Below are 12991 nucleotides of genomic sequence, written 5' to 3'. Positions count from 1 at the left end.
TACTCATGTTGCCCACCCTCTATTGATGAAGAATTAAACCTTATATTTTTCTTAGTAGCCATAATATTTAATAATAACGGTTTCCTTGAAAACAAAATTCTTAAGAAAAAATGCTATAACAGCTGCTCCAGAGGCTTTTATGTCCTCCACTTTACTCCTATATTAAAGTAAATGTCACAAGTTCTGTAAAAATTAATTGAAACATCATAGTGCTGGTAAAATCCCACAAGAGAGCAGCTAATTTACTTCGATTGAACTGTTAGCTGGACTAGAGGAAATATACATTAGGAGTTTCCTATTCAAAATTTCAATAGTGCTGATGAAAACTCAAAACAGGATAAGTACTTATAAAAATATAGAGGTGAAAGTAAAAAAATAAGTTATTGTTGAAAGATGTTATTAAAACTTCACTTACCACGATAGGCATGAGGTACTTTACTATTGTGTGAACTGTAAGAAGCTCATAGCAAAGACCAAAAGGCTTGATTAGAGCGTGGACTACAGGAACAGCAATGCTTGCCCCAGATTGAAATCTTTCAACCAGGATCTGGAATCCTCCCAGGACACCAAATCTATTTAATAAAATAGGCATTTAAATACACTGCTACAATAGGTAATTAGAAATGTAAATTAATGCAGTCTTAATACATTGAGGTAAATTATTAAAAACAGCCTATAATTCAGGAATAACATAGATGTATTAAAAAAATAATAATAATAATTGAAATCTTAACAGACAAGGTAGGAGGATATGCTATATTCTACAGTCTACTGTAGAAATATAGTACCTCTTTTCAAACATTTATTTATATGTACTTTTAAAAATAATCACTTCCTTAATCTTAGCTTAAAAAAGGAAAGATTAGCATAAACATTATTATTGAATTGAATATGTTATACATTTAATACCATTATTTTATGAAAATATTATTTGTCAGAGAAAAGATTAACAACAGAATGAGGAGGGGAACAACAACCATGTTGCATAAATAAACACTTTATTCATAAAATTTCCATTCAGAAATACAAAGAATTAATTATGAATGAAAAATTAAATTCATAAATTAATTATTTATTCCTTATTCAAAACAAACAAATTAACAAACTAAAACTTCAAATATTTTATACAAGTAATTAAATATGTTAAACTGAGTAATAAATTAAATAGTAAGATAATATGTTAGGTCAATAAATGTGCCTGAAAACTGTTAAATAAACTATGAGCAATAAATTACAGCAATAAGTTATTAAAAAAAAAAAAATTAGAATAAAACAAATATTAATCCATTCATAAAAGTAATATAATCATTATTTATTTGTAAAGTAATCTCAAGATTCCATTCACTGATGAATGATCCACAATCCTATGTCTTTATTTTTCCTAAACAATGTGTATGAAGCATGCCCTCAACCAAATTGCCGGACACACTTCATTTTTGGTTTGCTGGTTGGGTTGAAGTGGACTGTATAATTGAAAAAACCAGATATGATTAAATGAAATAAAATTCTATTGTTTAAATTACGGATGGTGTAGTGGGTGGCCGAAAGAAAACATTTGTGATTAAATGGTTAGTAAAATTTTGAATGATAGGGCTATGGAAATTGTAGATATAAAATTGATGGGGATGATGATGATTGCCAAGTGGTGGTGCATGTTAATTATTGGTAGGTGGACTTACTCCGTGGTTCTTTCTTCCCTCTGCATCTCTAAGCCTCTCTCCACTCTACTGTTGGGAACAACTCCAAGAGTTTTACTCACTCATGGTGGATTCCTGATGAGAGACAAAGAAAATGATGAACTGCTTCTCAAGACAAGATGGCTCTCACCCACTTTAGTACAATCCATGGGTTGCTTCTCTTCACAGAGAGTGCAGGAGGAGGTGAGATTTGGCTGTTGGCCACCTGGGACGCTACTATATCCAGTAGGCTATTATGCCATGATGTTTGATGGTGCCCCCTCCAATTCAACCTTTCGGTTGCCGTAGGTTAACCGGAACACAATGTTTTTTAAAAACAAATACTTAGTTTAATACAAACCTATTAATGAGATCCACAAGCCAACCTCTCGGTGTGCGAGAGTCAGGTGGTCTGGCAAAGATTTCTTCCTCAACTACAGAAGATCCAACCGGAACAGTCTCACTCTGTCTTGCTGCATTGTAAGTGTGAAACCTAAGAATAAAAATTGAATAATTTATTCAATCAATTAATACTGAGTCTAGTCTAAATGAAATTTACTTTACCAATATGAATTATTAATCAATCAACTTAATCAACTCAGAACTAATACCTGAACTAACAATATACTTATAAATATTTTTTAAAAAATACTTTGGTAACTTTTATTTAATTTTAACAATATACATTACAATATGCAAATAAACACATATATAAAGTAAATACCTGTTATTTGGATTAAAAACCATTGAAAGAAGATCCAATAATGGAAACCAATCTTGAGATAATTTAACAACACACAGTTCTACAAGTCGAAGGCAATTCTGGTAAATGCAATGGTGAATGTTATATTTCCATGAATTAACAGCTTCATCAGTTAGAATCTTGGTGAATGAGATCGTAAGGCCTTCACGAAAAAACCTCTGACATGCTTCAGAACGCACATCATCACCTGAAACAAAAAATATATACTCAAATTTAAAAAAAAATATTTTAATTTAATATGGCTTTTGTAAAGGAATGAGTACTCTGCACACCATGGCTACATTGATCAATGAAATTTCCAGATCGTCTCGATATAGCAAAACAAGTGTAAGCAGTCTATCTTGATCTACCAAAGGCTTTTAACACAGTATCACATAAAAAATTGATAAAATGTTGAAAATTCGCAGGGCAGTATCACTATGAATGACTAGTTATTTGGATAATCGTAGTATACCATGGTATAAATTGTCAAATAAGTGATGAGAAGATAGACAAATATGGTATCCCACAAGGGAGAGTGAAATGGTTTATATAAAATATATATGTATATATAGTTGACCGTAAAAGTTTATATTTAAGAATATGGTCAGGGTTGCGGTCAAAAGAGAAACAAAAATAGTTCACAACTATTTATTTTCCGACGTTTTGCCCCACTTTGCAGGGCTTCATCAGGGCTAAAAAGATAAAAAAAAAACTGAGAATATTACAACAATAAGATAGAACAAGGCAATTTAAGCTAGGATAAATATTATGTAAAAATAAAGTGATAAGAAATTACATATAAATAAAAGGAATGAAGACGTAAAATAGTATTAATATAAAATAAAATTGAATAAACAATGATAAGAATAAAAAATAAGTAATAATGGAAAGAGTAAAAATTTTGAAAAAAGGTAAAATATACAGTTTAAAAAGTGCAGAAGATGAACATAAAAAAAAAAAAAAAAAAAATAGAGATGAATAAATGTCTTGAAAAATAATTATAAATAAAAAATAATAATGATATAAAATGATAATAAATGAGCAAAGAACAAGTCAGGACCACCTACCTGTTCAAAGGTAAAGGTTGAACAGAAGGCAACAATAAAGCGGAAGCGTGGAGGAGTGGGGTGGCCAGCCGTTTAACGGCTATATTTCTATTTCAAATATGTCGCGTATACAGGAAGTAGTGATAAAGATATGACGAAAAATGAAAAATAATAAGAGAAAGATACAGAAATATGATAATAATAATAACTATAATAATTTTCTAATTTAGGAATAACTAAGTAAAATTAGAATGACACATATCGTTACTAATAATACGAGTATATACTGAAGAAAATATAGTTAGGGTAGTTAATACAATATAGGATATAATAACAATGATTGTAAAAGAAGTAACTAATAATAAGTAAGTCAATAAAGAGTATTAAAAAAAAATTACAAAGAAATAAGTAAGAAAAATAATTAGACAATGATAACCACTGTAGTTTTTATATATATTGTGAAAATAATCATTTATCTACACTGATAATAGTAATAGTAAAGATAACAGGAGTAACACGAATAATATAAAGTGAAAGAAGGTAATTTTAAAAATCCGAAGTGAATATTACTAATACTGATATATACTAAGAACAATTGATGGTTCCCAACCGGTGAGCCGTGAGAGCCACAGGAGGGTAGGGTATTTTATTGTGATGATTTATTGTTATAACTATTTTGTTAATTATCTTTTACAATCTCTTTTCTAAAATGCACTTTTAAGCAACCTAATTTTCAAATATGTTCCAAGGACTCAACTTTATGCAAAGACAGGAGTGGGTTTACCACTAAACTAAATAAAATATTTAGGAATTTATGTCAATAAAAACCTAAAATGGGATTGGGATTTACAAGAAATAACAAAAATGGTTCAAAATTTTATTTATATATTTCATAGATTGAGGAATACCTTAAATTAAAAAAATATCTAAGTATAAAGTATATATTTCATTTTGGCTAGGTCTGTTATCCAGTATGGAATATTGGTATGGACAGAGCAGCAAAAAAAGTTTTAGATCCGAAGATTAAAGTGCAAAAAAGTGTGTAATACTTTAGCAACAAATATTTTTTTTTTTAATAATTTATTTATTTTTATTTACAACTCTATAAAAATATATACAGGTGTAGATGACACAGAGACATGATATAAACATGTGGAGAATCTACTCATTGATAGAACTACAACTTCTTTTCAGACGTCTAGGAGGAATATTAGGTAATGAATGAGAAGCCAGGTTAGAAATAAGTGGATTTGGGTGGTTGGGAAGTTTATCATGAAAGGGATGGTATCTGGTTCTGGCCAAATCGGCAACATATGGGACATTGAGGTCCTGATGGATGACTTGATTTATGACAAAGGATTAAGGATTGGATTCGGGAGGAATTTGATGTTCTAGTGGAGCCCCGTAGCTCAACTCTGTATGTCCAGATAGGCCTTATAATAGTCATGTAGATCAGTCTTTTGTAATGGATTGGCAATTTAGACCGTTTCGTCTAGTAAATGTTGTAATAGACAGAATCGACAAGCAGTTTCCTGTCTTTTCAGTCTTGTATGAGGATTCCATGTCAGTCGTTTGTCGAGATGTAGTCCTCAGTAACAGATCTGTTCGACAGGAATAAGTGGGGTATTATTAAAGGATACTGTAGGGCAAGTGGTCATAGGTTTACGACAAAGGGTAAATGTGATTTGGTGGGATTTATTGGAATTAATCTTAATTCTCCAATTTTGGCACCATTCTTCAAGGGTGGTGATGTGGGTTGGAGGGTTTGGGATACAATGTACAATGTAAGGATCATTTTTCACTGACAATAGACATGTGTCATCGGCATACGTGGTGAGGATAGTGTTAGGATGGGTTGGGATATCAGTTGTGAATACTGTATACTAAGGATACTACCCTGAGATACACCAGCAGACTGACGGAATAGGGATGAATAAGCGCTATTGTAATTTACTTGAAATGATCTGTCGGAGAGATAAGAACAGATAATGAGGAAGTATGTAGGGGGTAGGAATTTAAGGATCTTGTATAGCAGTCCTGGGTGCCAGACTTGAACTAAGCCAAACTAATATTAAATTAAGCAAATAACTTGTTTAGCCCATAAATCCGATAACTTTTCACCACCATTATCATGCTATTCCCAGTTATAATAAAAAAAATTTTTTTTTTTAAAAAAAGGTACACTTAACCCTTTTCATTAACATGACATGAAGAAATGTTTAGCAAAATGTTATAGATATATCAAGAGAATACCAGACACCGAGCAAAACTGAATAGATCTTGAACAAGACAGAACACATTGCAAGAACATGGGATAACAGGCTCAGATAAGCAGGTCAAACATAGAACAAAAACTTCCTCCAGTGGAGAGTGAGATAAGTGGCCTAAAACGGGTGCCAAAAAGAAATATTAACAAAATTTTGAGGTACGATGAAACAATAAGCTAGCCAAGGAGGGGAACTTAAGCCCAGAGTTAGCCTCAAAGAAGTAAAAACACTTAATAAAGCCACCATTAAACAATGGATTGGAAGCAACCCAAATTACAATTCTGGAGATGCCATCCACTAACTTACTCAATTGGAGCAGATTCTCATCCCTGCTTACAAACAGGGCATGATAGGCTCAGAGGAGCTCACCTGTTCTGAAAGCTTCATATTGGCTCCACTCCCCTCGATGAGTAAAGAGGAGGTGAACAGTATGTCCAGCACACACTCCAAATGCACTATTTTTTGAGAAACTGGTTTGACTTTCTCCATCTGGTATGCAAATAAAGCTCTATAGAAGTCCAAAATACCTGAGAAGGACCACTGAATTTTTCATTTTAGTCTCTGACTTGGCCATCTGAGTGAAGAATGCCAAAGAAGAAGTAAAGGAAATAAGAAAACTAACTACTAAAGGACTGTGGAAAAATGAACCCTGCACACTGGCCAAGTATAGTATATTCTTTAGGTGTCTATATCATGGGAGGAACCGACCCAGTTGAAATTTCCTGTGGAACAATGACCATTAAAAGAACCAATAAGAGATGAAGAAAAGATTTCTACTGAGTACCATAAAACTTATGAGTGCAGGTTACAGTTTGAAGAGTCGTTTGTTGTGAAAGTGTTGGGCTGTTATATTTTCAAATCGATTCAAATAGTTTTTCTGATGAGACGATTGCAACAATTTTTTTTTTACTTTTAACACCCTAGAAAAATGTACATTAATGACATCAGTTTGAGGGCTAAATCAAGCAGAGTTATGCTGAATTAGAGCCTTATGAGACAAAAATGCCTTTGCGATGATTGACTGGGATGAGATATCAATTTATTGCTCAATTGGAGATTCAATCTGCCATCAGCCAGCAGCTAGGTGGAGTGGTTTCTGGGAACACATTGCTGATTTTCAATTCAACAGAAGAAATTAGGAAAAACTTCACTGATACCAGATGCTTTGTATTGTATTCAAATTGACTGTTATATGTATGATAACTTATAATTTATAATCTTATAAATGTGTGATAACTCTATTCATATTTTTCCAAAACATAAGAGAGCATAAATTCATTGACTATGATGCAACAGGCTTTCAGCAATTAGTCTTAAAAACAGCTAATATTTCCTGTACTAGATGAGGTGGTCTAGAAAGGAGAGGGCAACTTGAAGGAGACAAGAGGACCATTACCAGAGTGGATGAGGTTGTTGCTAGCAAGGATGGATGTGTAAGTACTGAGGCAATCGACTTTCAGCAATTAGTCTTTGAAACAGCTAAAATCTCCTGTACTTGACAAGGTGGTCGAGAAAGGAGAAAACCCTTACCAGAATGGATGAGGTTGTCGCTATCAAGAATGGATGTGTAAGTGAAACTGAAGACACCAGGTAGAATGTTATCCCGATCTATAGAGCAGTTTTTCCTATAAGAATGGTCATTGGACCACAGTAACTAATGCAGGTAAGGAGTCTATGTCAGCTTGCACAGCAAAGGTAGTAGATAAACATACTACGTTCAGGCTCAATAAAAGAAGCTTGTCCATAGGAATCATTGCCAAATGAGGTTAGAGTGACAAGTGTGGCAGAAGAGTAAAAATGTTTATCACTTTTTTGTTTAAAATCATTAGTTTATTCTCCTATACAATTTTTCTAATCTCAGTTGTGCTATTAAGTCATAAAATGTGTAATTTAAGGAGAGAGTATGTTTGATAATTCATGGTGGACAATTTTTTCTAAAACAATGTGTCACATCCCACATGTTCAGCTAAAAAATCTGTTTTTCTTTATAAATGAAAATTTAAGAAGTTAAAAAATAGTATTCAAGTTTGAGTTGTTTTGTTTTCAATTTTTTAAACCCATTGTCAACTCTAAAGTAATTTTATGGAACCACTAGTTTGTTAAATATACAGATAATGTATGATATTACCATGATATAAAAATGTATATTCTACTTTATATTGGAAAATCTTTGTGATAATTAGATATTATTGCTGGAGCACCCCTGGGATAGAGTACAGCAGGCATCCAGTTTAAAAATCTCTGTCTTAAAGCCACAATACTGTCCATCTATCATAGAAATTATTCTTTCATCAAGGTTCTTTTGATCTAAAAGATATTTCTTCAGAAGAATCCAACTGAGAGGAACTTTTGAACAGGAATGTGTAATTTTCAAATACATAATTAAAACATTAATAATGTAAAACAATCATATACTGCATTTGTGAAAAGAGAAGTTGTAGTGAGGGAAATGTTGCCAAAATTGTTTGATCTTTAATGACAGCAAGTGAGCAATGTTGATCGCACAACAATATGTTGCCATTGAAATTACAATCTTAATGTAGGCCTTAGATTTGTCAAAATGTTTTTGCCAATTTGGTGTTAGGGTGGCTTAACCTCAAAGTAGTGGGTGAAATTTCACTGCACCACTAAAAGAAAAGGATATTGGATCATATCAAATGTATTTGGGTACCTACCTCATTCTGTTGGAATATACGAATACAGTCTATTCCACTAAGGGTGATTCACCTGCTCTGGTCATGATCAGAATAATTTAAGAAACTGATCATATTTACCTCTTCCTCCGACAGAAGATAAGATTAGGTACAAGGCAAGTATAGAGGCAGTTTGTCAGAAATCACCTATTCGCTGGTAAAATTTCTTTCATATCTTTAACATAATCATAATGCCTAATTATGAGTTATCTCATAGTTGAAAGACATGCCAACTTTAAATGCTTCACTTATTGATCAAAACTGGTCAAACATTTCATCAAACTTGGAGTTTAAATCAAAAGATTCTCAATAAACCAGAAAAAAGAAGACAATTATATATTGCCTGATGAGTTCACAGGTATTCAGGGAAAGAAAGCAAAGATAAAGGAACAAACATTACAAGTGTTTCACACTCGTAAACGAGCAGATAAACTATCAAAAAGACCTGTAACATAAAGAAAATAATTTTTTTTTTAAGTAGATAAATAAACAATAAATGTTTAATAATAAAAAACTAGAGATAAACATTGGAGCAATAGGTAAAGAAGAATTGATTTGAATTGATTCCCAGTTTGTTTATATTGCAATCACTTTTGGTTCCTTAAAGGTATCATCAATAATGCTTTACAAAAATGATAGAACAATGAAGGTAAGATGATTATCATTTAACATAAGAATGGTAAGTTACAAATTTTTGTTATTGTTAGTCATTTTGATCTAACATGATAAACCTGCAAAAAAATTGCTTGTATGCAAAAATATAATAAATAAATATAAAAAAAAAATATTAGTACAATAATAAAACTATTAATACTGTTTTGTTTTTTAAATAAAGAAAATGAATATATGTTCACTAATACTCTCAGTAAACTAATTTTTAATTTTTTCAAACTGAATGAAGCTTATTTTGTCATGCAGCATTTACCATTTTCTATCTGGGATATTTAATAAGAACAAATGACCTTCATGTATTCCAGCTCTTTATCAAATGAAATTATTCATTAATTCAAAGAGCTTGGAAGCATTAAGAGAAAATCATAACATTTAGTAGATGAAATTTTCTATATGGTTTCAAGAAATAAAAAAATTCAATAATTTCCTCATGACATGCAATTCAAATAGAATTTGAAACTAAATTAAATACTCCAATCATTAATAAACATTGAAAATTATTTTAAGATATTGATATTTATAACTGAAAACATATGAATAATAAATAATTAAATATAAAAGTGAATATTGACTGGACTCTCATATTAGCAAATCCAAAACCTTGTGGCAATGTATTCAAAATATAACAAACTGTTGTCATGATGGCTAGTTTAAACAGTGGATTTGTGATAACGCCAAGTGCCTCTATCTACTGGAATAATTGAAAACTAGGTTCGCAAAGCCATCTCGCACATAAGCATTAAAAATAGGATGCATTATATGAACAAAAAAAAATCAATATTGGTGTTTCCAAGATTTTGTGGGTTTAACTAATATTGCTTTCATAGCTTTAATTAAGAGTTTAAACACAAAATAAAAATTATAAGTAGATATTTAATAACTGTACAATTAATTTTTCTGTAGTACAAATATTTGAAATTGATTGTATATGTTTCTGATATTAAGTTTTATTTTTTTTTTTCAGTTAATATTTATATTTCTTATGTTTTTAGAGTTGATGAGTTTTCATATATGTTTTTAATTAAGACAGCTATTTAATTTATACATGTATTAATTTTTTTTTCCTTTAAGCTAATTTGTATATGTATAAGTTTTTATTTGTTTGTTTCAGTTTCATTATATCTTTTTACAAGTTATTTGTTGCTTTCAATGTTTACTCTGTTAATATATCAGAATGTTTGTCCTGTTATAATAACAGGACAATAATATAATTTAATGTATAAATTAATAACAACAATAAACTCTATTAGCAGTTAATATTTACATTTTTATAGTTGTAATAACTTATAATTCTTATTATAAAAATATATGTAATGTGGTAAACATAAAATTAAACAGCTCAATTTCTAAAAGGTTTTGTTCTAAAGAGTATTATTTTTAACTATAATAGAAAAAACAACAAACTAAATATGATAACAACTAACAAGGAGAGGACCCTGGCATGTGTTTCCTAGATTTGGATAAAACTTTTTTTTTTTAGGTAAATCTAGGCCTCAAAATATAAGGCCTCTTCTTGTAGGAACCAGATAAAAGCATAAATAGTTGCTATTTAGTACCTGGGGATATCTTCAAGACATTTTAAGTTATTGAATAGATAAGACAAAACCATATCATCAATTTAGTTTAAAATTTACTGAGGAAAATTTATTTGTTGGCAGAAAAACAAAAGAAAACCACAGAGATATATGATGATTAGTAAGTTAAATAATTTTTTCATTAAAAAAGACTTAAATACTTGGACTAAATTTATTTTATTTGTATTTTACAATTAAACCTTTTAAAATAGATTTGAGTTTACTTAATATCTCATTCAGAGAGAAACTACATGCATCACATTGTTTCTAGGGGAAACAAATAAACAAAACAACCAAGAACGACACTCAGTAAGTTCTTGCAGTCTTCATAATTAAACTAAATTATATCCAGCAATCACCTATGATGATAGGTAAAAACAATTAAAATAATGGAATCAAAAAGATAACTAAATTTTCTATAGCAAATGTAATGGGCATGACTGTAATAAGTCACTCTAATAACACCATAACCTTTACTAACTACTAACAACCAACGAGCTGTCTTAAGTAAATTTGGATTAACACTACATTTCAAATAAATATATTTCTGCTTCAATGACACAATATTGTGAAACTATAAAATAACACATGAACTGAAAAAAGGCATAACTAAAATTAGAACATGGCAAATAATTTTAATAACTTACCAGTACGGCATAAATTGATAGCAGCTTGCATTAAACATTCTAACTCCTGCTCCGGCAAAACAGGCACTACCCACCTAGGGCTAGATATTTTTTCATCCAAAATGGCCAGTTTTTCATGAGGAAAATCTGGCTCTCGGCAGCTACAATTTGCATCATTGCAAGTGTGTGATGAAACCCCTTCATTATCAGTAACACTTTGTGGCTCCATTTGTAAACCGGATGGTTGAACCTAAATAATGTTATTTTTTATTTATTAAATTCAGATTTATATACAGCAAGTTCTTATGAAAAAAAATACTCTACCTATGAAATAAATGTTTTTAGCACAGAATACCTAGTTTTCTCCTTCATTATTATTTGCGAGTTAAAAAATGAAGCAGCAAGATCATGAAGTTTTAAAGAAAAGCTAACAAACATTCAGTGATCATTGTATAACAGATAATTATGGAACCTCGATAATCATAAAGCCTATTTTAAGGAAATGAGGTGAAAGGTGGTTTTGTTATCAATTAACTTTTGACAGCTAGTGACAGATGACAGGATGCTATGTCCTAACAAACAGCTAGACGAGTTTGATACAGGTTCATATTATTTAGGTTTAGTTTTTAAATAACTCGTAAACATATAATGGAATGCTTACAGGTACAATGTTGTTTTCACCATCTGGAGGTTCCACTGTTTGCCCTCTAGTTGAAATAGTCATTTCTTTCTCCACTCTGCCTTATATAGCATTCAATGTAAGGGTTGTGTAAGACTTTCTTTTATTATTATCTTGATAATGAATGATGCCAAAGGAAGGCAACCAAGAAAGTACATTTCATCAAAAGACCTGTAACATCAAATGGAAGATGTCTGGTACTCTATGATAAGAAGGAATAGTAATCTAAATTTTCAACCTTCAATATGAGATAATGTTAAAGTTGTCATTTTCAAGCTCTAATTATATTAGAATAAAATGAAAGGCAGAAATTGATAGTGATAAACTTTATTCAAGGGTTAGGATAAGCACCCACACACCTTCTTGAGGCACTTACTGAGACAGTCTTCAAGCCAGGCAAGCTGGTAACTTATTTGTATTTTTGGTTTCTGCAAGGTGGGAATCGATTAATATTTCTTTTTCAATCAAAAATTCATATAATTTAAAGAAACTACAAAATGGCGACTACGATGAGCGACTATAGTTAAGTTATCTAGCAATTCTAATTAACATTCACTATCCGTACCTTAAAAACACAAACAAGCTAGTATTTCGAACACCACGATTGACAACAATTTAATTTACAGAATCAATGTCACAAAACGAATCGATACAATATTTAACTTATTTTGACGTTATTTGGACATTGTGTAAACAGTCAAAATTCGCCAAAATACTTGCCGGTGTTTATTGCTATCTACAATGTACACAGGTTTGAAGTTAAGATTTATTTAAAACAATATTTAGCATACATTTTACAACAGAACATACACAGCGCAAATTAAAAATAGTGGTATTCAGTATAATCTACAAACTTTAGAAGATTACATGGTATTAATCGCTTCCTTAGATCAGCTGGAAAAACCTGTATATAGTTTTATCATTGCCATACAATACCTAGACAACAATTACTGATATAGCTACAACATATTATTTCGTGTGAATAAAACTTAGTTGAAATATATTTTATACAT

At 30.8% G+C, this 12991-nt stretch overlaps 1 protein-coding gene across 9 annotated transcripts in view; it reads right to left on the bottom strand.

The window, feature by feature from the left end:
- The window catches only part of faf (ubiquitin carboxyl-terminal hydrolase-like faf), a 66726-nt gene that overhangs the window by 52508 nt on the left and 1227 nt on the right, over nt 1-12991 (bottom strand). For 2 of the 9 annotated variants that reach the window (XM_014433919.2, XM_067046595.1), the window contains exons 1-6: nt 12338-12839; nt 11961-12149; nt 11321-11549; nt 2401-2626; nt 2038-2169; nt 416-572 (exon numbers count right to left, since the gene is read on the bottom strand). In XM_014433919.2, the coding sequence (XP_014289405.1) occupies nt 416-572; nt 2038-2169; nt 2401-2626; nt 11321-11549; nt 11961-12023 (807 nt within the window). In that variant the 5' untranslated portion in view covers nt 12024-12149; nt 12338-12839. The other 7 variants (XM_014433914.2, XM_014433916.2, XM_014433921.3 and 4 more) reach the window with 7 other exon arrangements.

The sequence above is a fragment of the Halyomorpha halys genome, unplaced genomic scaffold, assembly GCF_000696795.3.
Source record: "Halyomorpha halys isolate HHAL.00 unplaced genomic scaffold, Hhal_1.1 Scaffold1282.1, whole genome shotgun sequence".
Lineage (NCBI taxonomy): Eukaryota > Metazoa > Arthropoda > Insecta > Hemiptera > Pentatomidae > Halyomorpha > Halyomorpha halys.
The sequence above is the reverse complement of the archived record's forward strand: the minus strand, read 5'-3'. Positions and strand labels throughout refer to the sequence as shown.